General features: G+C 42.6%; 1 protein-coding gene across 1 annotated transcript; it reads left to right on the forward strand.

Annotated features, from left to right (window-relative positions):
• The first annotated feature begins 490 nt into the window (after window positions 1–490).
• On the forward strand, window positions 491–5,656 carry CIMAP1C (ciliary microtubule associated protein 1C). Its single transcript, XM_026685126.2, has 4 exons — window positions 491–678; window positions 2,049–2,159; window positions 3,601–3,714; window positions 4,963–5,656. Exons 1-4 carry the CDS (start codon window positions 549–551, stop codon window positions 5,439–5,441), a joined length of 834 nt encoding a protein of 277 aa, XP_026540911.2. The 5' UTR covers window positions 491–548; the 3' UTR covers window positions 5,442–5,656.
• Window positions 5,657–23,586: the final 17,930 nt, after the last annotated feature.

Genomic DNA, 23,586 nt, shown 5'->3' on the forward strand with positions numbered 1-23,586 from the left:
CTCCCCTTATTTTTCCTTCTCTTCCCTTTCCTTTCCTTTCCTTCCCTTTCTTCCCTTTTCCCTTTCCCTTCCCCGTTTCCCTTCCCTTCAGCCTTATGTTTCGTGGCATATTTGAAATTATATTCAACACCGATGTAACCTTTTCCTTCTTATCTAAATTTATCGTCAATTTATCTGAACTTATCTTCAGTGCATTTGAACTTGCCTAGTCTAAACAATTACTAGCTGATACCATGGTGCCCAGCTTGTGCCTGTAGTTTATAATGAAAGATTTGCATCTCGTAATGAACTAAAGCAATTAGTCGGAGGGAGAGGGAGACAAGAGGATGGTTAGGGAAGTCCTACCCTTTTGGGTTGGGCAAGGATTTAATCAAGGGCCATTCTGGGTGCCATCTTGCCTTTGTTGACCCCTTCCGCCCTAATCTCAGCTCTTGGGGTTCCAGATCTTCATGTACTCAAGTCATTTCCATTTTATTTTATGCATAGGGAAATTAGAGGTGCATTTACTCACTGCCTCCCTCCTCAGGGAGCGTTGCCTGGTTATTCCAATGGCAACATCTGCATTGAAAAAAACAGACGAGAAAGTTGCTTACTTCATCAAGCCCGGTGCCTCTCCAAATCCAGCCAGAGCACCAGCGGGTCAGAAAACGTATGGCTTAATCAGTGCCAAATATAAAGGTGAGTTGGGTGCCAGGGGAAAAGAAATGATGCCCAGATACAAGAGTGTCCCCAATGATCAGGAAAAGAGGGGTCTTAGCTTCTTGTCAAATTGATGTTTATATTAGATGTGGAGACCTTTTGAGAGCTGCATGCAATGTAATTTCATTTTAACGTGTGCCAATTAGTGTACATTTAAAGTGACAATAAAGTCTTCTCTTCTCTTCTCTTCTCTTCTCTTCTCTTCTCTTCTCTTCTCTTCTCTTCTCTTCTTTCTTATTCTCTTCTCTTCTTTTATTTCTTATTCTATTCTATTCTATTCTATTCTATTCTATTCTATTCTATTCTATTCTATTCTATTCTATTCTATTCTATTCTATTCTATTCTATTCTATTCTATTCTATTCTATTCCTTTCCATTCCACTCCACTCCATTCCACTCCATTCCATTTTCTATTCTACTCTACTTTACTCTACTCTACTCTATTCTATTATTTCTCATCCTATCCTATCCTATCCTATCCTATCCTATTCTATCCTATCCTATCCTATCCTATCCTATCCTAGTCCATTCTAGTCCATTCACCTCACCTGCCCAGCTCAGAATTATGGGGTGAGACTTCTTGAAAACTTAGAACAGGAAAAGGAAAGGAGTTATCATCTTTATCGAAAAACAGCGCATCCCAGGGCAACAATTTTTAAAACCATGGTTCCTCAGATGGGCTAATTTACAAAATGCAGCCACAATCCGGGACCCATGACTCCTAATGAAATGTAATTTGGGGAAGGTGCAGCTGTTTCAGTGCCACTGCCTGCTGCTGCTGTGGTCACACGATCTTCATTTTCAACATTTTGGGACAATTTCCCAAACAGTCATACAATTGCTCACTTCCTTCCCCACCCAGCAGCCGTCACTTACCTGCCTGCTTGGAAGGGAAGGGAGAAGTGGTAGAGGGAAAGAAATAGAGAGGAAGGAAGGAAGGAAGGAAGGGGAAGGGAAGGGAAGCATTTACAATGCTCCTAGTCAGATTCTCACAAAGACACTCAATGGGGAAGCCAGCAGGAAGTCACTGGCTTTTTTTGCCCACCTTTGGTCATTCTGTTTCTTTGTTTAGATAAGGAAATACCTCTGAAATGATGACCCAACGGGGTATGTGTTGCCTACTAATCTTGCTAAAATTGAGTTTGCAAGAAAAGGGAGATGTTCACTAGATAACTTGGATGACTAGATGACGGATGCTCCCAAAAGAGAACGACCAGATCAAGTGCTGTTGCTTTCTGCCAAGACTTTGAGTGTGATTCCACCTGTCCTGTTGCATTTCTAGGAAAGCTTTCTCTGGTTCTCTGCTTGTCAGTCCCGTTATCAGCTGATGGTTTTGATCCCATTTTAGGTCCAGGACCTGGGAAGTATAACCGATATCCTTGTACTGGTATTAAGAATCACGACTTCACCAAGTATGCTGAGCCAGCTTATACCATGCGTATAAAGTCCAGCCCAAAAAGTAAGCAGGGAAAAGGATTCTGGATCCTGAAGAAACTTATAAAGGATTCTTATTGATTCATGCTAATTGTGAATGCATGTATTCTAATCACCATACCAAGCAAACTTTACCTGTATTGTGCAATTTGTGTTCCTGAGACCTACCATGTTTTCAGGCCCAAAATAAACAGAGCTCAGGAGATCTGTGACCCTTAAAGCTTCTTTTTTTAAAAGCCTCCATTTGAACAGGAGTAACGACCCAGGACATCAACTAAATTCTGTTATTCTCACCTTCACAGGAAAAAAAAAATCAAAATAGGACCTTGGGGGTTTAAAAAACCCAGTCCAGAAGCAAACAAACAATGTTAAACCTTCCTATCACATGTATTTCCAACAGAATCTTCAACTAATCCTGAACGAAATCAGCTCAATGACACAGTTCAGCATTCTAAATGACCCTTTTCAATATTTTAGAGAAAATGTCTTAAGGACATGGTAGAGGACTCTATAGGGGCTTCTTCAGACCTTCTCAATATAATGAGGTTATGATTGAAGTGGCCAGATTCATAAGAAAGTCTTGTTTGGCTGAAAACCTGGAGAAAAACCTCTGAATTCATCTAAATCAACATTAAGATTTCCAGACTTCGACTCCAGAATTCCTTAGCCAGCATAGCTGGCTGAGAAATTCTGGAAATTGAAGTCCACAAGTCTTAAAGTTGCCAGGTTTGGAGACCCCTGACTTAAATGAAGGATGATCCATCATGTATATGCACCAGGGGTCTTCAAACATGACAGCTTTAAGACTGGTGAACTTCAACTCTCAGAATTCCTCCTAGCTCAGGAATTCTGGGAGTTGAAGCCCACCAGTCTTAAACTTGCCAAGTTTGAAGACCCTTGATATACACGATGGTTCATCCTTCACTTAGATACACGTATATGAAAGGCAGTCCATATTCATTCTATCAAAATGTTGAATTGGGCTTGGCAACTGAGTAAGAAACTAAGCTAGTACAATATTGAATGGATGTGTTCCATATCTTTTGATGACTTAGCAACAGCTATTTTCCCAAAGTCATTGCAAAAATAAAGTCCAGCAGAGAGTTTATTACAGCAGACTGTTTAAAGGGCTGGAAAAATGCTCGATTCTCCTCTCCAGAAGTTGATAAAAAGGTTGGATGGCCACCTGCTGGGAATTTAGTGGACTGAGTGGTTTCCTTTCCTGAATGATTCATAAAGGCCCATTTTGATTCATTCATTTCCTGAATCTGCAATGTTAGGACTGCAGCTCAGCGAGAAGTTAATTACCCCCCCGAAAGATGGTGACCAGATTGTTTGGAAAGTGGCCCTTCTTGCCACCTCAAACATTTTGGTAGCTAGATAAATGGAGGGCCATTAGAACCACGTTGAAGTAATCCAGAAAGCCAGCCTTGGTTTCATAAGACCATTCTTCTTTCGTTTGCAAGCAATCATGGTTCTGGAAAGCCCTGGACCTTGTTACTACGTGGATCCTAGCGTTTCCCGTTTAGGGATATGGAGGCCGGTATCATTCGTCATGCAACAGCGAGGAAAGAGCGCAGGTAAGTGGCACGTTGTAGGTGCTTCCATTGGAATGATTGGCGGATGGGTGGAGCTGTGGGGATGAAAAGGTTCCTGAGAATGAACTGAAGCTTTTCCCAGTCAAAGGGAAGCAGCTTTGGTGGCCAATCATAGAAACCATGAATGGGATGAAAAGGGACTTAAATTCTTGATATGGTACCAAGAGTTTTGAAACAGCTTGGAAACACCCAGCCCAGCCATATTCAAGATGGAGAATCACATATGCACTTCCTTTGGCCTTGATATGGTGTCTCCTGATTAGCTCCAACAGCAAAGTGTTTTACGGAAACTAGACTAGGCTAGCTGTTTTAAATGGGATTGCAGGATTTTAGAATAACAGAGTGGGGAGGAACCTTGGAGGTCTTCTAATCCAACCCCCTCCTCGACCCTAGACATCCTGCATTGTAAATTCTGCATTGTAAACTCGCAGGATTCTTTTTTTCTCCTCTGACGTGTATATGTATACATTCGAACTAGACTGTGATGTTTCTCTGCGCTGTGTATGTGTGTGGGTGTTATTTATTTATTTGATTTGTCAGTCGCTTACAAGATAATAGGTATAAGTATAAAAATAGTTATGAATACATGAAATGGATACATATAAGAAAAATTATGCATAATGGTTATCTTTTGAGAGCTGAATGCAATGAAATTTCATTTTAATGCATGCCAATTAGTCTACATTTAAAATGACAGAACTTTATTTCTATTCTATTCTATTCTATTCTATTCTATTCTATTCTATTCTATTCTATTCTATTCTATTCTATTCTATTCTATTCTATAATTGTACCCTATGACTATCATTAAGTGTTGTACCTGATGCTTCTTGACTCTGGATGAATGTATCTTTTCTTTTATGTACACTGAGAGTATTTGCACCAAAACAAATTCCTTGTGTGTCCAATCACACTCGGCCAATAAAGAATTCTCTTCTCTTCTCTTCTCTTCTCTTCTCTTCTCTTCTCTTCTCTTCTCTTCTCTTCTCTTCTCTTCTCTTCTCTTCTCTCCTCTCCTCTCCTCTCCTCTCCTCTCCTCTCCTCTCCTCTCCTCTCCTCTCCTATTCTATTCTATTCTATTCTCTCCTATTCCATTCCCTTCCATCCCATCCCATTTCATTCCATTCCATAGCTTATGTAGGGGGCTGGGCTAGAAGACCTCCAAGGTCCCTTCCAACTCTGATATTTTGTTAGACTCATTGCTAGTAATGATATTCTCTGGCTTCCTAGATATAGTGACCACTCCTTCTCCGAATGAGTATCACGTGGAGAAATTGCACCCCATCGATGAACCCAATGCTCCAGCGTATAGCATCAGTGCGCGAACGCCCTATTGGTTGAACAACCCAACTCCAGCTCCCAACAAATACGCATTGCCTCCGACCCTGGGCCCCAAGGTGCCCAATAAAAGGGCAGCTCCCTGCCTGTCAATCTCTTCCATCGCTCCTGGACGAAATTATATGCTGAGAACAGGGCCTGGCCCAGCCGCCTACACTATTCCAGAGCCAGACATTTACTTGCGACATCAGCCATCCCATACAATGTCTCAAAGGTTTATTCCATCCAGCAAGGAACATACACCGGGCCCGCTGGACTATGGTGTAGAACAGGTCACCCTCCACAAGCCCAGAGCCCCATGCTTCAGCCTGGGTGTTCGCCACTCCGAATACGCCCATGGCACTCCTACGGTTTGCCTGATCCAAGAGTGAGTGTGGACCACCATTGGAAGACCAGATGATCTTCAGCGAAGTTCAACTGCCAAAGGTGTCATCCTGGGAGAGCTCCATCCACTAGGTTCAAGCCAGCTGGTGGGCAGTCTAAGGAGAGAGATTGCCTTTAGAAGTTGTGGATGGATGACGGTTCAGTTGGGGCTGCAGGTCATTTTTCAGTCTATGGAACCAAGGTTGCAAAATCCTGGTCCAGTCCTTCCTGATTTCTTCCCTGTCCTTCTGGAATTTCCTAATAATGTTTTCCCAGAAAGTGTTTTTATCTATTGCTTACTCCTCCCCATGGATTTATGGCTGGAAAAGGTTTCTGAAGAACAGGGAGACAAATTTCTGTGTCCTTTTTCTGTGATTATTTAAAGTACAATAAAATAATTTATAGGTAATAAGTCCATAGTATACTTTCTTTGAAGCAGAAGTTCTCCTGGGCCTTGGATTCCATTTTGGGAAAGTAATTTGATTACTTACAGTAATCCAGAGATTTAATTGAATTATGTCACCTTGAAGCTCTGCCATAAATACAGTTGGAATTCAGTTGAGTAGGAATCTTAACTTGGGGCTATCTGCAGGTCTAAAAGTTGAACTATAAGATGATGCTAGACTACATTTCCCAGCATCCCACACCATTGGCCCAATTGCCTTGGCCTCTTGGAAACTGTAGTTCAGCAAGTACACTCAACACCAAGGAATATACAACATGAAATTTAGTGGTAGGATTACAGACCTTCTCCAGAAGATGGCACCCTCGACTTATGATTTTGGACTGAATTTGGACTGTCTCCGTTGAATTTCTACCTTTTGTAGGTGATAGTAACCCAACATGACAAGAAAACAAGGAGAAAGCAGAGCTTCGAGAAATAAACTCCCCAAGGCAAAATGATGGTCCAGTATTTACTCTGTGATTGCTCAAAAATACAAATTCAGAAAGAAAGGACTGTACACCACAGTGTCCCAAGCTAACCTTATTTTTTAGTTATTTATGTCCCATGCATTTATGTCCCATGGTGTCACCCGTTCATCAACCCCTCCATGGGTGAAATTCATGTAGCTAAGCTATCTTGATTTAATTCAGAATTGGGGTGGATGGACTCACCAATGCTCTTCAGATGTCTATTGGGAAAGGATCCAGAATTGTGTTCTGAAATGCTCATTTGGTTCTGGCTCTTTTTAGATGCCTGTATTGGTATGACAATAACACTAATAATAATTTGGATTAGACTTTCTATGTTCCCATTCCTGAAATTTCTCATTGTCCTAGAGAAGAAGAAGGTCACCCCTGGACCTTCCAATTTGTTCTTCCTCCTCTTCGGTCATGTAAGGCAACAAGGCTTATTGTTGAGGACTTTCACCAAATACATGTTTCTTCTGCCTTGAACTCTACTTCTCCAAGCTTCCAGCTTCTTTCCTTCTGATACCCAAGACTCTAGAAATGCAAGGTCTCTATTCCATAAAGCATATCTTCAAGCCTGTGTGAAAAGCTTTGCTGTGCAAAACCTCAAGCTTGTACATTTATGAGAATGTTTGGAATATTCAAATCCTGCACACGTTAGGGAAGGTGCAACAGCCAGTTTGCAAGTACAGAAGATGCATTTAAGTGTGCCAGATAAAGTGTTACACTTAAGAAACAAACTCCACAAATGTGTATGCCTTTGGTGAACTTTATTGGGTGCTTATTTACCACCAAGAGTCTCGATTGTTGAGAAACTGAAAATCACAAATTGGGAGTAGTTGCATAATATATGTACACACGCATTATTATGTTTCTGTCTCCCTGTTTGTCTGTCTATCACCTATTTATTGATCTTAAATAATCTTACATCTTAGAGAAAAATGAACAGAGAACTGTGCATTATCAGATAGTGGAAAAAGACAATGACGATGATGAAGAAGAAGAAGAGGAGGAGGAGGAGGAGGAACAACTACAACATGAAGGATGCAATTTCAGTGGATTATACACCCTTACTCTGTATAATATTGTACTGAACTTTGTTGCAAAAAACATTTTGAAAAAAAAAGACTGAAACTATTCCTAAATGAAGCAATACTATAATTACAAGGAAAAAACTGACTAAATATACAGAGCAGATGTTGTTGGGCTCTGTTCTCTTCCGAAGACTTTGTAGTTTTATTCTCAATAGTTTCTCAACTGCATGAGGATGTCAGCCATGTCCAAAACCCACAAGTTGTTAGAAGAACCATAATTTTCCTCTGATGTGGATCTGGTAGCTATTATTGACCATCCAGTGAAGAACGGTGAAGAACAGGAAGAAGAAAAGGGTAGTTAGGAGTTTTGGGAAGCAAATTGGAATTAATTGACCAAAATACAACATGCCAAATCTCCATTCTAAATGTTGATGTTGCTTCCTTTGATTATATGGTTGATTGTTGGATTTGAGCTCTCTCTATGATCATTTTCTCACTAGAACTGATGAAGCTTCTTGGATGAGAAGTGCAATGTCTTCTTCCGCAAGGAAAAAAATATAGTCCAGTTGCCTTTTGAGAAAAAGCACCTTTGAGACAACCATAATCTGGGTGATTTAGAATCTCTGTGGATATTTCCTTACTAATAATTAGCATTATCCATCTGTTGCTGTCTTGATGCTACAATAAGAATTGAATATCTAACTAAGGGTTGAATAACTTAGAGGACACTCAAGGGTATGAATGGGGAATCTTAGCTTAGTTTCCCTTCCATGCCCACCACAACTTTCCCAAAGTCAGTGTTACTACTGCTGGATTAGCATTAGACCACCTCTGGATAGGATTTAGGACATCCGCCCTAAATTAGCATGCATTCCCATACACTGGTGTTCTCCTGCCATCCTTGGAATCAAGGAGAACCTCTTCCCCAAATCAGCTTCTCTAAAATTCCATCTGTTCTGCTATTTTTTTTTTTAAACCGATAAAACTGAGGATTTGCTTTAAAGCCCTGGGTGTTATGGGGGGCTGTGCAAGTATTGTATTTGGAGATTTGATTCAAAGGTGATTGAGCTGCCTCGCTGTTCTGCTCCGATTCTCCAGATCAGAAAGTCACTTTAAAGTGTCGGATTGAATTGGATTGAACGGAGTGATTTGCACACTTTTGCCCGTGAACCAAAACAGCCTCTCTCTCTGTTTTTAACCAATTCAGAATCCAAATGAAATCAACTTGATGATTTAATTTGAATGCCTAAGATGAACATTCAATCAAATCGGATCATTTTTGCTGAATAAAATCGATGATTCGAGCCATGATTGGCTTGATTAACACTGCAGAATTTCATCATAATGCAAGCTATTGTTAAAGTAGGGCTATTGAGGAGCTGGCTGAAGGAGCTGCTGGAGGCTTAGGGGTAGCAGAATAAGGAAAAGCTAGGGGAGAAACAGAGGAAGCACCAACTGTTGTTCCTACCAACCAGAAACAGTCTCAGGCTGAGTCTTCCAGTTGCAATTGCCCGAGGAGACCTCAGGGGGAGAAAGGAGGAAGTTGAACTGCTTCATCTCTATCTGGGATAGACATCTTAGAAAGAATGTGACACTCCTAGATTGAACTGGCTATGTATCACCCTTGATTGTCCCTCTTCTTGATCAGAAAGCAACACAAGAATTCCATAATATAAATTCTCCTGGGACATCTGTCCATGGGTTTCAACTGAAGCATGAGAACCCAAGGAGGTTGCAGACTTAACAGCATAGCAGAGTTGGAATGGACTTTGGAGGTCTTCTAGTGGTCCAATCCCCTGATCAAGCAGGAGACTTCCTAGACCTTTTCAGACTCATAGTTGTCCAATGTCTTCTTAAGAGGTTGAGTTCTGGAGCTAGGAATGCATACTGCAAGCCTTGTCTTTGAAGAACATGCTTCTACCCATGAGAAGGGTGCTGAGAATGGCCTTACTTAAACCGAGCACACGAGATCTCATTAAACAGGAGAAAAAAAGAGTTAGGTTGCAGAATCCTAGAAATTAGGTAATGTATATTCCAGCTCTCATTAATTAGTGATACATTAAGGCAGAGGGTTTGCGAGCTGTTTGATCTCACTTCACATGGACTTCCTAATGGATGGACTCAGGACCCACTGGAGGTATGGCTGAAAAGTGTTCCTCCTTTCCCCTGGTTTGAAACCTCCCTTTTCTCTCCTTGGCTTCGAAAATTTCTTCAGCCTTGCAGAATTTTTCTTCTCCTTGAGGGGGGAAAGGACATCAAAAGCCACTTCTGTTCCCTCCAGCTGAATGGGAGGAGGGTAAAAATAATGCAGTGGGAAAAGTTTGGATCAGCAGTTGATTTAGTGGTAATGAGAAAGGCTCTCGCTGTGGTGTGGGAACTTTGGTGGTTATTATGACATACTCGTTGCCAACCTTTGCTTAATTGCCAACATCATCTGGCTTGTACAAACTGGGCCTTGATATCTACACATCTGGATCTGCAGGGAAGTTGTTCCTGCCAAAAATGATAGAATACAGGAGAGAAAAAGAATCAAAATGCGGCAAAGCACCAACAATTAAAAGCTAGACTTTAGGAAATGAATCACCATGATAAATAGGGTTATCATTTGGGGAGGGAAAACTGGTTGCTGTTCCTGGACTACCCAGACTTTGATTTTTGTCTCATGGAGACCCATTTTTTAAAAAACCCAGAGGAGGTGGCTATCAAGTCTGGTATCTTCGGCATGTGACTCTCTGTTGGGCTGTGACCATTCCTGTGAAGGAGAACCACCTTGGCCGCCAAGTCTGATTGGTGTGATTCTGGTTCTGCATCCAACCAGGCTTCCTAGGATGTGTCGTCCAATAGATCTGGATGCCAGGATTGGATAGCTGGGTTCAATGAATACATCTGTGTTGGATTAGTGGAAGAATGGGTTTTTGTCCAGCAGGATTCTTCTAATGCAGCGTTTCTGTTTCTCAGCCGTAGCAGCTTTATAATGGGTGGACTTCAACTCCCATAAATCTCAATCCCTTCCCTTTTCTCCTCCCTCCCTCCCTCCCACCCACCCTTCCTTCCTTCCTTCCTTCCTTCCTTCCTTCCTTCCTTCCTTCCTTCCTTCCTTCCTTCCTTCCTTCCTTCCTTCCTTCTTCCTTTTCTCCTTCCTTCCTACCTTTCTTCCTTCCTTCCTTTTTTCCTTCCTTCTTTCCTTCCTCCCTCCCTTTCTGCCTGCCTCTCATTCCATTTCCTTCCTTCCTTCTTTCATCCTTCCCTCCCTCACCCCCCCTCCTCCCTGCCTCTCATTCCCATTTCCTTCCTTCCTTCTTTTACCCCTCCCTGCCTTCCTGCCTCTCATTCCCATTCCCATTCCCATTCTCATTCCCTCCCTCCCTCCCTCCCATCTTTTCCTCCTCCTCCTCCTCCTCCTCCTCCTCCTCCTCCTCCTCCCCTCCTCCCACACACAAGCCCTTGGCAACTGTGGAGCTGAAAACCTTGGAAGAACCCCGGGAATCATCCTCATTTTTCAAAACTGCTTAACTATTTTAGGCACCACACAAGACAAGCCAGAACAGTGGATTGTAACACTACCAGCTAGAATTCATCCTCTGAGATACGACTATCTGCATCTTCTGCCATAGAGGAGTAGCCAATTACCTGGTAGCAGGGCGTGCGTGTGTGCCTGTGATTATGTGCATGTATGGAAGACTGAAGGAGAAGCGAAAACGGGAGAAGATATTTCCTTGCAGATGTTCAGATTACAATCTCAGTTTCCACCCGCTTCAACGGCCCCTCTTTAAACAACGCCTGAGTTTTAATTGAAAGTAGAAAGCTAAGGTTTGTGAGAATATCAGAAGAAATCCCCTCATCCCCACTCCCCATCTCTCTCTCTCTTTCCTTTCCGCCTCCCCAGCCCAATTCTCCACCTCATTGTTTTCTTCTCAGTCCCATTCAAGCTTCATTGGTGAGTTTTCCCTCTCCTCAGAGGGAGCCCATCTGTCTTCCAGCAGATTAGAAAGTTGTCACTCTCTTGACAGAGCTATTCATCATGGCGGTGGGGGAAATGAGTTTGGACCAGGGAGCGGTCCAGGCTTGGAGGATGGGTGATGGGATCCAGGCCTCATCTGAATGGCTTCTTGGAAAAGGTGATAGAAAGGCAGCTCCCTGTCTGCATGCTCAATTTCTCTGCTCCGACCAATTTGAGGGCTCGTGGGTAGAAAGTTCACCCCATTGTACTCCAACTCTGCTTTGAAAAGAAATTTGGTTTAGGGACGACTAAGATGTTAGGAAAACCCACTGATTGATGCTCCATTTTGCCAGTTATTTTTTTTTTAATAGGCACCAAGGGAAATGTTCTCAATTTACAGGGTTGAAAGAAGTGACGGGATTCAACTGTTTTTACTACCGGTTCTGTGGGCGTGGCTTGGTGGGCGTGGCAGGGGAAGGTTACTGCAAAATCCCCAATCCCTCCCCACCCCACTAACCTGCTTTCCAGCTCCGTTCTCCTGTGCAGGGCAACCAAAGGAGACCCAGCCGATCAGCTGGGACTCAATGGGAGGCAGAGAAGAGATGGGGTTGGCGGGGCCAGTCAGAGGTGGGATTGGCCGGTTTTCCAAACTACTCCTAATTTCCGCTACAGGTTCTGCAGAACTGGTCAGAACCGGTTGAATACCACCGCTACCTCATTCTCTTCCTACCCCACTGACCTGCTTTCCCTCTCCGTTCTCCTGTGCAGGGCAACAAAAGAAGACCTAGCCAATCAGCTGGGACTCAATGGGAGGCAGGGGATAGATGGGGCAGGGCCAGTGGGAGGTGGTATTTGCCAGTTCTCCGAACTACTCAAAATTTCCGCTACCGGTTCTCCAGAACTGGTCAGAACCGGCTGAATCCCACCTCTGAGCATGTTGGTTCAAGTTCTTTCCATTCTGGTCCTTTAGGTCTTCCCACAGTGTATCCATCACTTTGGTAATGGAGTCTATCCATCCTTCATTCTCATCTCCTCTTTCCTTTCACCTTTTCCAGGTGGATCATTCCCTTGATTGATTGCGATTTATATATTTCTTAATCTATTTTGTCTGTTACATTTCTATACAATGTGAGCTGAGCAGGTATCTTAAGTCAAATATATTGCTATGGAGCTACCTCCAATGTACTGCGTGCAATTGACTTGATAACTAATCTACTACTCTAATCTGAATTTGTCTCACTGCTGCTTCTAGCATGTGTTTTCCTCTATGCCGACTTCTTTTATACACATCTTAATTAAATCCAACTTGACCCAGAAATGTGTTTTTAAAAACAACTCTCTCAATGAAATAACAGTTTCCCTCCCTCCCCATCTTATAGTTAGGGTTGAGTATTTATTTTTTTTAAAAGTATTTTAGTCTCATTGCGTATAACTTTTGTAGAGCTTCACCCTTTTAATAGTGCAAGCCGCCCAGAGTTACCTGTGGGAAGATGGGTGGCCAATAAATTTAATAAATCAATAAAAGAGTTTCTAACGAAGAATGCACGGTCTTTCGCAGCTTCTTCAGGATAAATGCATTGATAATTTGGAGACTTGGTTGAAAGAGACATACAGATAATCCTTGACTTAAAACAGTCAATTTACGGACTGTTCAAAGCTACAATGGCACTGGAAAAAAAATGACTTTTTTTCAAACTTATGACCAACACAGCATCCCCATGGTCATAGGATCAAAATTCAGACACGCACACAGTGGTGGGATTCAATTTTTTTTACTACCGGTTCTGTGGACATGGCTTGGTGGGCATGGCGTGGCCTGATGGGTATGGCTTGGTAGGCATGGCAGTGGTAGGTTACTGCAAAATCCCCCTTCCCTCCCCACCCCACTAACCTGCTTTCCAGCTCCGTTCTCCTGTGCAGGGCAACCAAAGAAGACCCAGCCGATCAGATGGGCTCGATGGGAGGCAGAGAATAGATGGGGTTGGCGGGGCTAGTCAGAGGTGGGATTTGCTGGTTCTCTGAACTACTCAAAATTTCCACTACCGGTTCTCCAGAACTGGTCAGAACCAGCTGAATACCCCCTCTGGACACACATATTTATGGCGATTCAGTGTACTGGGGTCATGGGACCATCTTTTGTGACCTCCTGACAAGCAAAGTCAATGGGGAATTCACTTCACAGCCATGCTCCTAACTTGACAACTGCAGTGATTTCCTCAATAGCTGTCTCGCTTAGCAGCAGAAAGTCAAGGAGCAACTGTAGTCGTACGTCGAGGACCACCCTGTATATGGAAGAAATGAAAATGGTTCTTCTGGTTCTTCTGGAAACAGGGCTGCCCTTTCTCTCCCTCTTCTTTCACAAAAACAAAAACAAAACCCAGCTGAGGCCAGGAACCACTTAGATGGGAAGACTGGCAACATATAGGATGGAAACGGTCCAGAAAACAGCAGGAGTTGAACTGCCCTTGATGTGCCATCGATAATAAGTATAATATTAAAAGTGTCACTCAGGCTGGCAGCTTCCTCGCCCCAGAGACCTTCCAAAGTCATGCTTGCCCTCTCCTCCCCAGAAGAGGCTGCACCATCTCAGCTCTGCTGGAACTTGTGGAGTCTTTAGGGAGACCCGTCAGCTGGCAGTAGGTAGAAATAAAGCTATTTTCAGAGTGCAGCAACAACAGCCAAGAAAATCTCATTGCCAGAACATTTTATCATGGCTGTGTCATTGTCATTAGTCAGCTGCCCACTGGGGAGGAAGCCACCAGGGTCTCCTCCAAGCAGGAACATGGAGAACAGCATCTCCTCTCACCCAGCACATACCTTCTTTTGGATTCTGGAAGGTCCTCCCTCGGGGTATGGAAGAGAAGCCTTGTCTGGCCCCAGCATTTCCGTACTGTTTCATTTCCCATAATGTTTTAGAGTGTTTGCATGATTGGGGCAAGAGAGGAAGGTTTGATCCAGCAACCAGAATTGCTCTGAAGGTAGGAAGAGAGTCACCATCCAAAGTGAAAGCAGAAGACTCACCACGCAAAGCAAAAGGAGGAGGAGAAACCACCATGCAAAGTGAAAGCAGGAGAAGGCCCACCACGCAAAGCAAAAGTAAGAAGACCATCATGCAAAGAGAAAATAGGAGGAGAAACCATCATGCAAAATCAACCAGCATCAATGATGCTATCTACGGAAGCCCAGAGCTGAGGCCGCTTGGATGCAAATGAGTTGAAAGGGCACATGGAAATATGGGGGAAAACTAGGCCAACCCAACCTGGCTTGAGATATTTCTTTGCTGACATCTGGCAACCATCGAGACTTTCCCAAACTCTCTCAATGTCTAGAGAGAAGAAGATTGGATCTAGAAATGTTGGCTGGAGATGATGTTCGAGGAGCAGGGAAGGTACATGGAGTGAGATGGGTTTCTTCATGGTGTACTTACTACTCTAATGAAAAAGCTTATCACTTGCAGGCTGTTGCCCAAAATAGAAGAAATGCATTAACCTAAAAAGAAGTGAGAGACTTGGCATAAAACTGGCCTCTATTAATTTAGACCTTCCACCCAAACTTAGAAGTCTTGACAATATGTGTTCCTTTTTTGGATTTTCCTGGAAATTTACAATATCTGGCCGCCCCTATTCCTGCTTCCTATTCAACTGCACAACTAAATACTAATTCTGAGGACTCCTTTCTGTTGCTGTGTTTTCCTCGAGATTGTTCTGAATGTATAATAGAGAAAGAAAGGATCCTGTAATCATGCTAATAATAATAATAATTAGCAATTAGGAACACGGAGGCTGCTTGAAGATCAGGGAATGGCTTCTGATAAGCCTGTTCATGACAATGGCTGTCCAGATGCAAGGATGCTTTCTAAAGAAACTTAATTATTGGTTTGCCTCTCTCTTGCTCTTCTGTTGTAAGAAGGCAAAAACAAAAGATTGTAGATTCCAAGGATCCGGGAGGGGGGTGGCACAGAATGACTGCGAATGGGTTGCTGGAGGCACTCAGCCAGGTGTTTTTAAAAACCCAACTGCATCTTCTCTCTGGCGAAAGGAGCAGCAAAAGGAGAACTTGCAGGAATTCATTGGTTACAATGCTCCTTGGAAGGAGCTAGGCCTCGAGAGTGAGAGATCCTCCATGCACTCTGAGCTTGGTTGTTTTCTTCCTGACGTTTCATTACCCAAACTAGGTAATATCATCAGCTGGCCTACTTAGTTTTGCGTAATGAAATGTCCGCAAGAAAACAACCAAGCTCAGAGACCACCAAGGACCCCCTAAGGCCACCATGAAGAGGAGGGGGATCAACTTATTTTCCAAAGCACCAAAAGGCAGGAGAAGAAACAACGGATGGAAACTAATCAAGAAAAGAAGCAACCTGGAATGAAGGAGAAACTTCTTAACAGTGAGGACAATTAACCAGTTGAATGGCTTGCCTCTGGACGTTGTGGGCGCTTCATCACTGCAGGTTTTAAAGAAAAGATTGAAATTGTATAGGGTTTCCTGCTTGAGTGAGGGGTTGGACAAGGTGGCCCCCAAGGTCTCTTCCAGATTCTGTTCTATTCTGTTCTGTTCTAATTCTTCTATCCCATCCCATCCCATCCTCTTCTCTTCTCTTCTCTTCTCTTCTCTTCTCTTCTCTTCTCTTCTCTTCTCTTCTCTTCTCTTCTCTTCTCTTATCTTCCACTCCACTCCACTCCACTCCACTCCACTCCACTCTATCCGGAGCTACAAATATTTTTCTTTATTGGCACTCAAGAGCATCCATAGAACATGTCAAGATGCCAGCGGAGGCAGTGTGGTTGTGGTCCTTTTTAATACAACGGATGTCTTTGTTTGAATGGCATCGTTGTAGTTGCCATCCATTGACTATATCTTTGACAGCCCCTCCTCCTGCAATAGAATTCCTTTTTCAACATGTTTTAATTGCAGTTTTTGATAAGTTAAAGTACACGTAGAAACAAGGAGGAAGAGAGAAGAAGAGAAGGGAAGAAAGAAATGAATAAGAAAGAATAAAAAAGTAGTGACTTCTGATTTTTTTTTCACAGCAGAAGAATCCCAGAAAAAAGTGACAGCTTCAAACCTTTCCATTTCTAAATGTTTTGAACCATTTCTGTAGCAACAGTCATTCTAGTCGCCTATACCTAGAATTAAAGTTTCACTGGTTTCAATTTCAAGGATAAAATCCAGATGTGGTTTCCAAAATGGAAACCAAACTAGAGAAATTCTTCTCTTTCATTAGAACATTCAATTTTGCCAGCTCCACCATTCCTCCATCCCTTCCCCCATCCCTTCTTCTATTGTGAGAATGAATCTCTCCCTCCCCAAAATCTTTGGATGTCCTACAATAGAATGCAAAGCAGACAAGAGAGAAAGCATGAAGCTAAGGCTGCAAATGGCAATTTTAGGGTGTTGGCATATTTATTCATAAGTTCATCTCCACACAAGATCAACGCGGTTGAGATGTTCTCTATGGCCTCCTGCTCTAACATCTGCAGATGATTAGAATCGTGTCTTTCAGAAGTTGACCTGCTTCTGGGTTTTGTGCCAGGGGCAATTTTTTTTAAAGAAAGAAAAAGTAGCCAGCTTCATTTGTGCTCACAGAACTGCACACCAGTCCTTCAAGGTTTGCATTTCTGCCAATCCCAACTATAAATAAAAGCATAGGAAAGACATCCAATTTGAAGAATTTGAATTCGAGGATGCAATGCATATACAAGTGGACGTTTAATGAAGAGGCTAGACTGGCAGGTTCGCAAGAGGGAATTTTAATGAAAAAAAAATTGCAAAGCCAATAAAAAGGGGCTTAAAAAATGAGCATAACATGTCCTGGATTGGAAGCAAAATGATCTAGCCATTCCCATCGGGAAGATTTACCCAGTCTCTTCAACAGGAGTGAACTAAATGCAATAATAATAACAATTGTCTCTAGGAAAGACAAAAAAAGTCTGCATAATGGATGTGACAGTACCTGGAGACAGGAGAAGAGAAGAGAAAGAACTGGAGTGGAGTGGGGGGTGGGGGTGGAAATCCCAAAATATGAAGATCTGCAAATAGAACAATAGCAACAGGCACCTTGGTACAATCCAAAACTTCTGGAGCACCAGTTGAACACCATTGGCATTGACAAAACCCCATCCATCGATTGCAAAAGGCAGCTTGACTTGGAACAGCTTACATCCTATGATAAGACCTTTGAACCTCTGACTATCCCAGGTGCTGGGAAGGATTCAATAGATGGACAAAAATGCCGAATGCAGTTGAAACATCTGGCTGGTTGTGTGATCCACCATGACAATAATGAATAAAACCTTTCTTCCATTGAACAAGATACATTTTCATCGAATCTCCAAATTCAGAACGAGGCCCATTTGGGGCACCATCTTAGTTTGAATCCAGATTATGGATAACCCCCAGGGGAAACCCTGCTTTTTATTTCTTTTTTTGCTGAAACTTGAGGTCTTTTCAACCTGTATTTCTGCAGTCACCTTGAGGACCAGAAATTTAATGTCTCCCACCGTTCCCAGCGCCGATTCTCAGAGCAATCCATTCTGACCGCCTCTTGGTTTTTCAATTTGCTTATGTTTGTAGGGATGCAGCATAACTTTGCAAGCATCATGTACAAACGCCCAGCAGCCTTCAAAGCACCTCTGGCTGCAAACGGGAGTCAGACCGGTTGAGCATGATGGAATAAAAGCAGAAACGGCCTGATTGAAAAAATGAGAAGCGAGCTCGCTAAGGCAGAACAAACAAATATCACTTAAATGATTTCTTTCAGGCCCTTCACAATGGGAAGAGAGGTGCCAAGTGTTTGTAAGAGTTGTCAGAGGCTTGTCCTTTTGTTTCACCTCAAGAGCTTGTTGAAGCATGCCAAGGTGATGGTTTGGCCATTGATGTCCTCTTCTGCTATTGACAGACAGAATCATTTCACAGCCGAAGCTGAGGGAAGATGCTGAATTAAAAAGGGATGCCCCATGTGCTAAGAATGGGTTTATTTATGCTTCTCCTCTGGTAATATTGAATTGCTAACTAGGGTATACAAAACCTTTGCTAGACCAATACTCGAATACAGCTCATCTGTCTGGAATCCGCACTGTATATCGGACATTAATACAATTGAGCAAGTCCAGAAGTATTTCACAAGAAGAGTACTACATTCCCCTGCTCGCAACAGTATACCCTGCATCACCAGGCTTGAAATTTTGGGCTGGGACAACCTTGAACTACGCTGCCTACAGTTGGACTTAAGCATAGTACACAAAATTATCTGCTACAGTGTCCTACCAGTCAATGACTACTTCAGCTTCAACCGCAACAATACAAGAGCACACAACAGATACAAACTCAATGTAAACCTCTCCAAACTTGATTGCAGAAAGTACGACTTCAGCAACAGAGTGGTCAAGGCCTGGAATGTACTACCTGACTCTGTTGTTACATCCTCAAACCCCCCACTCCTTTAACCTCAAACTATCCACTATTGACCTCACTCCATTCCTAAGAGGTCCGTAAGGGGCGTGCATAAGTGCACCATCGTGCCTCCCGTCCCTGTCCTATTGTCCCCATTTATTCGTACCTATTTCCTGTATTCTTACTCATGTTTATACTTATTCCTATTATCTTGTAAGTGATTGACAAATCAAATAAATAAATAAAATAAATAAATTCTGTTGTTGCATCAATCCAGAATTGGAGGAATGGATGAGTTACCTCTTTCCTGATTTCTGCTCTGGACAAAAATCACTTACAAATAAAGGCAAATATTTATGACCCAGGAAAATGTTGTAGGATCCAATCTGAGTTGTTCACCGGGATCAGCATTTTATTCTTCTAAGCTTCAGGCTTCATGCTGGAGCCCATCTTCAAGGAACTTCTCTCTCTCTCTCTCTCTCTCTCTCCCCCACTCCCTCCCTCCCTCCCTCCCTCCAGAATATCTGAATTACTCCAGAATATATTCCACAAAGAGAGAAGAAGATCCCTGAAGATTAGCCTAACCCCTTTGTCCCAGTGACTGATTCAGATTGGATCTTGCAAAATTTAGAAGGATCTGATTTTTGCAAGATCCAAAAGGAAATCCTTTTTTTTAAATAAGAGCTTACGTTGGGGCAATATGCATTCATTAAGAGAAACTTACACCTTGCAAAATGATTTGCAAAGTGATTTGCATTTGAGAGGTGCTAAACTTCCTAACGGTGAGAACAATTAATCAGTGTAACTGCTTCCCTTCAGATGTTGTGGGTGCTCCATCACTGGAGGTTTTCCAGAAGAGACTGGATAGCCACTTGTCTGGAATGGTATAGGGTCTCCTGTTTGAGCAAGGGGGGTGGACTAGAAGACCTCCAAGGTCCCTTCCAACTCAATTCTATTCCAAACAGAAGAAAATTAGGAAGGAATTCATTTGTGTGGGCATCCCACGTATGCACCCTGCCTGGTTTTTCAGATTCAAAAGTTAATATGTCTTCTAAAGTTTATTTTAAAAACTTGAGAAAATAGGTTTTCTTTCTCTCGGGGGTGGGGGGGGGGTGGTCCTGCTTGGGGGTTTCCAGAGCAGACAGTTACATTCTTTGAAAGATTTATTACTGGGGTTTTTTTTGTTGGTGTCTACACCCCCACCACAAACCCCATAATAACACACAACTAAAAAGGATTGAGTGACCTTTCAGACAAAGTACAAAGAATGAAAATGTCAATGCATTGTAAAGCTGGATCCCATAGAGATGTTACAATAGCTGCAGCGAGAGGCAATGGATGGGACACTTCAGGAATGGAAAAAAAAAACCTCTCTCCTGAAAAAGAGTGAAAAAAGAGTAAGAAAGGGTGTCTCTCCAGCTGCCTGTAATTCTGGTTTCCGTGGCGAAACTCTTTCTCTTCCTAATAAAATCCTATGTCAGCATTCCAAGTAATGCACCCACTGAAAGCAGAACTCTGAGGCAGGCTGGTTCCTCAAATAAGAGTTTTATTGGGTAGGTCATATTGGTCAGCGTTCCACAGAACATCCATTCCTGTCAGTAACCCCAAGACAAGCATAATCTCAAAGTACTTTTATTAGAATGGCACCTGGCACATCTGTGGAATTCCGGAACTAAAAGTTTCCCAGCTTCCTCACAATGTCCCAACCTACAAACCACCCTTTTTTTACTCATCATCACATCACATGAACCAATACCAAAGTAAGTTCCAATTCTTTCTGCGCCACACTCTTTAACCTTGAACTATCAAAAGAATTATGTTTTGTCTACTAAGAGCTACTCAATTAACGTCACCCCTGTAAATGGGCACAATCATAGGAGAAGAACAGGCAGAGCCTGGGGGCGGAGTCAAGCAAGTCATCAGCCTCGAGTCATTACATTCCCACAAGTGATTTAAGTCCAACTCCACTTGGATTCCATTGACTACAATTTAGTGTTGACCATCAGTTGACTAGATTCTTGTGTACAGGCAAGATCAATGAATCTTCTTAACCGGAACTTGATATGTGGTCCTGATTCTTCACAGAAATCCAGCTCAGAGCCTCAGAACCAGCCCGATCCACCTTGGCATTTGAAGTCTATCTATGTTTTCTCTTGGAAGCATGTGGTTTCCAAACACCTCCTGCTCCTACGCAGGAAGTCACCACAGACGCAAAGAAGCCATTAAAGCCACATAGATTCGTTTCGCACAGCCTAAAAAGTCTTAGAAGAACTTTGCTGAAAGAGACCATTGATTCAGCTGATCAGTACTAGCTTCCCATTGATGGAATTGCCTTCTTGTCTAGCTAATGTTTGCATTTTCCTTTCAGCCTCCAAACGACTTTCTTCCCTCTTCCCTCCCTCCCTCCTGTCTCTCTCTCTCTCTCCTTGTCTCCCTCTCTCCCTCCCCCTCTCTGCTCATCTATAGCTGCTGTATCCTTGGCCACAGCTTCTATTAAGTTGCAGAAACACTTTGAAGTCCTGACTTTAAAAAAAAAGAGCCTTTGGGGGATCAGATGAATTGCTTGAGATGGAGAGATGGAACAAAAGTAGTTAAATATACATTTTCTAGTCTTTTTTTTGATGTATTATTTTTAGCTCCATCGCTTTATGCAGGACTGTGAGTTGCTTAGAATCTTTCAACTGGAGCCATGTGAAAACTGAGCAAAATCAATGTTAAAAATATAATAAAATAAAAATCTAGAGCTGTGTCGGCTTGAAGTCAGGTGAGAACACCTGAAGCATTAGTACCCCTTTATAAAGCCTTAGTAAGACCATATTTACAATTCTGTGTCCAGTTTGAGTTGCCATGGTATAAAAAAAAGATGTTGAGGCTCTAGAAAGAGTGCAGAGAAGAGCAACAAAGATTATTAGGGGTCTGGAAGCTAAAATATATAAAGAACAGTTGCTGGAATTGGGGGTGTCTAGTTTAATGAAAAGAAGGACCAGGGGAGACATGATAGCAGTCTTCCAATATTTGAGGGGCTGCCCCAAAGAAGAGGGAGTCAAGCTATTCTCCAAAGCACCTAAAGGCAGGACAAGAAGCAATGGATGGAAATTAATCAAGTAGAGAACCAACCTAGAACTAAGGAACTGACTTCCTAACAGTGACAAAAATTGACTAATATAACGGCTTCCTCCAGAAGTTGTGGTTGTTTCAATCAGTGGGAATTTTAAAGAAGAGACTGGACTGCTATTTGTCTGTGGTTTAGGGTCTGTGGTTTAGGGTCTTCTGCTTGATCAGGGGGCTGGACTAGAAGACCTCCAAGATCCCTTCCAACTCTGTTATTCTACTCTGTTCTGAAATTCTGGAAATCCAGCAGATGTTCCTCTGGAATTTAAAGGCAATGTTTCTGGAGAACAACCCGGGTTGCAGCTGCTGATCTCTGTTGTAAGGTCATCGAAGGTCAACCAATTTTTGGTTTTGGTTTTCTTCATACATTTCATAGTGCCCAGCTTTGGAATTATTTTAATGGAAGAGAAGAGGAGCATCTTTACCAGCAAACAAGAATTCTGTTTAGAAGCTTCTATAAAATTCAAATCAGAACTTGACGGCCAACTGCTCTTTGTGGAAGCTGTTGCTAGACAGGAAAGCCATCTATTTTTGGAATTCAAAGTTTGTAGGCTTCCATAAGCAATACTTTCTCCTATCGCCAGGAAAAAAACTAATTGCGTGCTCAAGAATTATTATTTTTGTGGCAAATTGCAATCATCCATAAACGGGACTTTGTGTGCTTCAAAAAAAAAAAAAAAATCTGTGCCAAATTCTTTTCTCGCCCATCCCGAAGCAATCGTACCTTCTGATTTTGATTAGCAGCTTCAATCTCCCTCTCTCCTCCCCAAATTTGGCCATTTTATTCCCCTTTCCCTCCTCCCAATCTTTTGTTTGCTAGCAGCTATTAAACTTCTAACCTACCATGTCTATTTCGTGATTGCATGGCTAGATGGTAGAATTATAGTTCTCTTTTGCTTTGATTGCGCGTGGCCCATAGAATTGGTTTTTAAGAGGGCAAAAATAGATAAATGAAATGATAAATAAAAATCCGGCAAAGGAAAGGGGAGGAGAACAAAATGATTATTCTCGTTGGAAGACCCCGGAAGGTAATTGAGTGAAAATATAGGAATAAAGGGAACACTAGAAAAGAAATATGAGAAAACTGGAATTGTAAAAGCCCTGTCAAAGATTTGAAAACTGCCTAGTTAATCCTTCCACTGGGCTCTGTTTTCAATAGCCCTGAAGTACATAGTACACACAGAGATCAATAGGAGAAAACTCACAGATAATACCGATTTGGGAAAATACTCCCAATTCTCTAGGTGTTAGTTATATTGTCATATATGTTTCTCAGTATGAACCCCCTTCTCTCTTTGATTGACTCCAAGAGGCGCTAATTGAATTAAACTCCAATAGCAAGTATTTACCAGGTGTGTAATAAACCATCTCTCTGAGCAACTATTTTAACAGGGTCAACGGAGCAAGTGGGTGCATTAAAGGCCCGTTACCGTTGTCGGCTGTGCTTCTAGTCAATGCGGGAATGATAGAAGTAGTCCTTGACTTACAACTACAATGGAGCCCAACATTTCTGTTGCCTTCCCTCCCTCCCTTCCCTCTTCCCTCTCCCAAAGTGAGCTTCTCCTCTCTCGATGGAATCTTAAGTCACCGAAAGCAAATTCCGCTCATGCTTTAGATCAGGGGTATCAAACTCGATTTCATTGAGGTCCGCATCAGGGTTGTGTTTGACCTTTGGGGGGCCGGGTGGGCATGGCCAGCTTGACATCACTCATGTCGGGGGCACCTGTGGTGGCCCAAGCGCTCTGCCAGCGAAAATGGGCTCCC

The sequence above is a fragment of the Notechis scutatus genome, chromosome 11 (genome assembly GCF_049901735.1).
Source record: "Notechis scutatus isolate UNSWTSFEM ecotype Mainland chromosome 11, rNotScu1.2, whole genome shotgun sequence".
NCBI lineage: Eukaryota > Metazoa > Chordata > Lepidosauria > Squamata > Elapidae > Notechis > Notechis scutatus.

Excerpts from the sequence above, each read along its gene's own strand:
- CIMAP1C (XM_026685126.2), top strand. The coding sequence starts at position 549 with ATGGCAACATCTGCATTGAAAAAAACAGACGAGAAAGTTGCTTACTTC. Across the intron at positions 2,160-3,600 it reads TATAAAGTCCAGCCCAAAAA|CAATCATGGTTCTGGAAAGC; the intron begins GTAAGCAGGGAA and ends TTCGTTTGCAAG. Across the intron at positions 3,715-4,962 it reads ACAGCGAGGAAAGAGCGCAG|ATATAGTGACCACTCCTTCT; the intron begins GTAAGTGGCACG and ends CTGGCTTCCTAG.